The 5543-nt window shown below is 39.9% G+C and overlaps 1 protein-coding gene across 2 annotated transcripts; it reads left to right on the top strand.

Moving 5' to 3' along the window:
* Positions 1-2158: 2158 nt before the first annotated feature.
* fastkd5 (FAST kinase domains 5) lies at positions 2159-5237 on the top strand. 2 transcript variants are annotated; one of them, XM_022740768.1, is made up of 2 exons: positions 2159-2227; positions 2628-5237. In XM_022740768.1, exons 1-2 carry the CDS (start codon positions 2225-2227, stop codon positions 5067-5069), a joined length of 2445 nt encoding a protein of 814 aa, XP_022596489.1. In that variant the 5' UTR covers positions 2159-2224; the 3' UTR covers positions 5070-5237. The 2 variants fall into 2 exon arrangements, with proteins under 2 accessions (XP_022596489.1, XP_022596490.1); XM_022740769.1 differs by having other exon boundaries at positions 2161-2221.
* The last annotated feature ends 306 nt before the right edge of the window (positions 5238-5543 follow it).

The following is a 5543-nucleotide window of genomic DNA, read 5'->3' on the forward strand; positions in this document are numbered from 1 at the left end:
AATATAATATGAAAAACATGTTATTCCAAATAGGGGACATTTCTAAATCAATGATGCATTTCTGTGACACAAAGTTACACTTTACTTTACCATGTAAAACAGTGGTATATTGAGGAGGCAGGGATGACATTGATGACAACACTTTTAAAAGAACTGTTCAAACATTTTTTTGTGATGCTGTTAAACTGTTAAACTAGCCTATTTGTTTACCTCAGTATTTTCTGTGTAAGCACAGACATTAAAAGAGATATATTGTAAATTAGTTGAGAAACACAAAATCATGTTCATCCAAAATCTAAATTAATCAGTTATGTGAAGATTAGGCCTTTATCTAAATGGTCAAAAATTACTTCTTATTTAAAGACTGGCTACAGGACATAATTGGTCCAATGGGAAGGAAACTGTAGTTGAGAAGTAATCCCTGACACAGGGATATACATCTAGCAATAAATTAAACAAATCGTATTTTGTCCGACCTGATACTAAGATTACTTTTTTTCTAAAATTATAGATATAAAATGAGATGCAATATAAATCCGATCTGAGATTTTATATTTGCAAAGTTTGGTAAGATTTCTATTTCCATTCCCATGTTTCAAAACACAAGAAGCCATAACTCAGTTTTAAAAAGTAAATATTTCTGATTCAGACTTGGACTAAAAGGGACGAGTAAAAAAGATTACTGTCACCGTCAGCTGTTGCTTCCCAGTGCTGTTGGAAACAGTAAATAGAATTTTTTAAATCACACACACAAAGGAAAGAGGGTGGATTATGATATTTCTGGAGAATATAAATGGTGTAGGTATTTTTGATATATTGTCGTCTAAACCTTTTATGATTAGTTGTAAAAAAAATCCAATATTGATACATTTGTGTACTATGCTAAATAATCAATTCACATAAAGTATCAAACCAGAAATATTAATGTTCTATAGCAGAGATCCTGACATACAGTATATTCAGCATATATAAATTATTTGACTTAGTACTTTGCTTCTTGCTGAAATTCCCCTGTACAAGTGATTTGGGTTGGTAATTAATCCAGGCATTAGCTACTCACTGACTTAATTGTTCATGGTTGTTAAGACATATTTTTAATGTGTTCTCTTAAGTGTTTATTTTCTGTAATAACTTTTCAAGTGCTAATCATTTTTGTAAAGATATAAATTAACATTTTATTCTCTCAAATCTCAAACATTTTCAACACAGATTTGTTGAAATTATAAGTGTTTACAAGGAAATAACTCATAATAAATATCAGCCAAGGTAATTCAAATGCTTTACAGTTGGGTAAACTGAAAGGGATTTTCTCAGTTGAAATGTTCAAATATTATTCAGCTTCAGAAAATATACAAAAACAGTCAAGCAATAGAATAACAGTAAACAACCTACTGTACAACTGATTGACCCACTCATTTATTCTTAAAGATATATTTTCTTAACAAAAAGTCTGTAGTCAGAAAATTCAGTTAATTACCATATTTACATAATCATGCTTGTACTGCTGTGGTATAATAGCTAATAGTTATCAGATAACAACTAACAATTTATAATTATAATATTAGGACATATAAGTTCTTTTAAATATATATATTTTCAAATATTACGTTTTAGTTTCGACATTAATCTAATTAGTTTTAAAACTTGTCAAAACATTTATTTGGTGTAAGGCAAAGGAAAAAAAAGAGAGTTTGAATTGACTTTCCAGTGAGTTGTATATAGGATATAAACTGATTCAACCGAACTAGTAGGCTACAATGTAACGGATCAGTCGTGAATTGGTTGTAATGGTAGTTTTTTCATTCTTTTCTTTTTACCTTTGTCGTTTGAACCCAACCAGTTGCCGTAGGTCGCATTCTGTTCAGTTATGGCTGCTCACCACGGAAGCTATAACAACCTGTCAGAATAAAACGATAAAAGTCCGACACGATACTTCAATCATTAATGACAGATCGTAATGGTGATACTGAGTATTCCGATACATTATTGAAATTCTGTACAACACAGCAAGATGTCTTACCCAGGTTTTAGTACCAGTGGTTACGGTGTCTAGCAACCAATGGCTAGTTTTTTTTTATTGTGAAGGTTGAAATACTTGAGTTCCGGTGTAATGATAACGCCTCTTTTGACTTAATACTTCCTGTCTTCTTAACCTCATGAGGTATTTTCATGTTCGTGCTGCGTTGACTATCAATAACTCGTTCGTGTTAATGTTGGAGAGGTAATGGTGAGATGAACGATACATTATCATTATTAATAGTGGTCTCATTGAAAGTAAAGTGTCTTTTAGACTAAAGGACGTGCTGGCAGTCTCCTTATTGGAGGGAAAGACTGATTTTATAGGAGCAAAATGTCAAGTTGCGCAGTCAATACCAGAGTCTTACCAGCAACGATAAATGTATTAACTATAAGATCATTCATTTAAATTGAGTGTGTGAGCAGCCAATCTTGGCAGGCATTATTTACTTGGTCTCTGAAGACTAAAAAAAGAGAAGAAGAAACCAGGATGTTTTTATTGAAAGTTTGAACATTTTATTCAGTAAATCTGTTATATATATCCTATGTATAAGTGACAATTTTGTTTCGATGTAACTCCTTTTTTAAAATCATGTATTTTGTCTCTTTAGTGTGGCAGATCTATGGCTGCCTGTGTGCTGTGTCGGCGGGCACCCCGGCTGCGCTGCCTCCAAGGCTTGAGAAAGGATTTTACCCAGGCTCAACACGTCTATGGCAAACCAGAGGATGAGACCGATGAGCAGGAGAGGAAGAAAGGTGCATTTCAATTCCAGGAAGCTTCCTTCCAAGGAGGCTACAGGCTGTATTACAACCCGTCCTCATATCATCACTCTGTGCGGAACTCTGCAACCTCCCGGAACCAGACAGAAAATGATGAGGATGAACGGTGTCTCTCCACTCTGGCACCTTCCTTCTGGCAACAGAGCAATCACTACAGTGTGAGTTGCTCACGGCACCTTTCCAGCTCGAAAAACACACTTCTTGACTTAGCTTTCAACAAGGACCCTGAACCCAAGATGCCATCAGTGTCACAGTACCACAAAAAACCCATACCACCAGACGTTAAAGTAGATACACGTGCCTTCCATAAATGTCGGCCTGAGTATGCCTTCATGACTCTTGACCTCACCCCGCGGCCTCACCCTATAGAATGGGAAGAGGCCTTCCACCTGCTCCAGAAAGTGGCTGTTTTAAAGGGCAGCATGAAGCCATCTGATGTGTCTCAGTTTCTTGTGGAGCTCAGCCGCCTGCACCCAGACAAGATGCCGTTTGTGAGGAGTAACAAATGCTTCACCATGCTCCTCCGATATTCTGTGGAAAACCTGCGTCTTTTTACTGATTTGCAGCTGCTGGAGGTGCTGCAGTCATTTCTGTGGCTGGATATACCCTCTGGCCACACTCTACTCGGGCTGTATGAGACCGAGCTGAGCCGCCGGGCCAACCAGATGACTTTACACCAGTTGCTGCTAGCTGCTGATTTGTGGCGCTGTATTGGTAGGGAGGTCCCCCAATTCTTGCAGCACCTCTATGACTCAGTCCATCTGTATCTGGGACAGATGGGGGTCCCTGAACTAGTCCAGCTGTTGTATATAATGGGAGAAGGTAGGCAGTGCCCAATGAACTTGATTCACCCCGTGCAGCGGCTTCTTATGTGCCATTTACAAAAATTGCACCCTGAGGAGGTGGGCATCGTATGCTTGGGGCTCTTTAAATCCCAAACCTCAATATCTGAGAGTGCAGTGACTCGTATTGTTGATAAGGCACACTCTTCTGTGAAGGAGATGAGTGACTTTGCAATGGTGAATGTGCTGAAATTCTTGCGTTTCAGTTACCTGTATCACAGAGTGTGGCTGGAGGCCATGACACAGGAAGTACCTCTACGGGCCCCCAGGATGGGTGTCTCGGGCCTGATGCATGTGGCACTGACCTGTTCAGCTCTGCATTATCGCAATGATAACATCCTCACTGCTGTTGCTGAAAGAGTGCCCTCGCTGGTGCCACACTGCAGGAGTAAAGACTCAAGCAAACTGCTGTGGGCCTTTGGTTCATTGCAGTTTCTCCCAGTTCAGAGTCCCAGCTTTTATGCAAGCCTTACAGAGGCGCTGAGACTGAGGAAGGCTGAATTCCAACGATACCCAGAGCATCTGCTTACTGGTCTTCTAGGCCTGGCCTTTGTCTCTCAGTTCCCAGAGGACCTACTTGCACTAGCACTGAGCCCTGACTTTGTGAAATTAGCACTGAAATCAACACAGCTAGAGCTGAAAAAAGACTTACTGACTTTAGACGGAGCTGTGTCTCTAGAGTTGCCTCAGTGGACTGGCCCGAGGCTAAGCTGTGAACTCAGAGAGGAGATTGCTGAACTGCTGTGGAAGTTTGCTCAATCTGATGTGTGCCAGAAACCTGAGGTTCAGGAGGCGGAATCTTCTCTGCAAGATCTGCTTGGGGGAGAGCAATTTGTATGTAAGAGAATGATTCTGCCCCACACTCGCTCCATTGACCTGGAAGTACATTTTGACTCCACTGGGCAGCCAATACCTGTCAACCCAGCATCCCATGAAACCACATTATCTCCTGAAAACAGTTCATCCAATTTTACTTCAAACCAGGGTTGGGGCAGAGTAAATACAGGAGTAACTATAACTGATGAACTTTTAGCACAGCTAACAAACACCAAAAGCACCACAGAATCTTCAACCCCATCTCCTAAGTGTACATCTCTTCGCAGAGTAGAGCGTGATGAAGGGAGACTGTTTGATACAGGGCTCGAACTGACAAGTGACATAATAGAAATTCTTACCAAACACAGTAAGCCAGGTACAGCCCAACAAGATGCCAAAGGCACAGTCAAACTCGCAATCCAAGTCTCCAGCAGGAACCACTACTGCTGCCATTCACAGCAGTTGTTGGGCATGCATGTCATGAAGAGGAGGCAGTTGAAGCTGGCAGGCTACAGGGTTGTAGATCTTGGCTATCATGAGTGGTTCCCCATACTGAGGAAAAGTAGGACTGAGAAGCTGACATACCTGCACTGCAAAGTCTCTGAAAGTCTGTAAAGATTGTCTGGCCTCCAAAACCCAAAGGAAAACACGGAAAACTCGGCAAACTATGTGCAAAGCACAGAAGAATATCTGATGAGGAGGTGGACAGATGGTCTTTTATCTCCACCAGCTATTGACTTTTTGTACATGTTCAGGATTTTGTCAAAATGTATGATATCAAGGTATTTTTGTGAAAAGAATACAAATTAAAAGTATTCAACAACACACTGGTCAAGGTCTTGAACATACAGTCGACATTTGGAATATGTTTCTTTTTATGGATTTACTTACATTTAAACTTCCTGCCAGAATGAGCTTTTACCTTCCGGGAGGAAGAATAAACAGAAAACAATGTTTAAAAAAAAAAAAAAGAAGATATTTAATAACATTCACTCATGCGTGATGTCCCCTCAGAGGGCAGTGCATCTCTTTCAAGTGTTATCAGAGTGCTGCCCCGCTTTGTACATCAAAGTCACTAAATTTTCAGCT

This window comes from Seriola dumerili, unplaced genomic scaffold (genome assembly GCF_002260705.1).
Source record: "Seriola dumerili isolate Sdu_G_001 unplaced genomic scaffold, Sdu_1.0 BDQW01000052.1, whole genome shotgun sequence".
In the NCBI taxonomy this organism is placed as follows: Eukaryota; Metazoa; Chordata; class Actinopteri; order Carangiformes; family Carangidae; genus Seriola; species Seriola dumerili.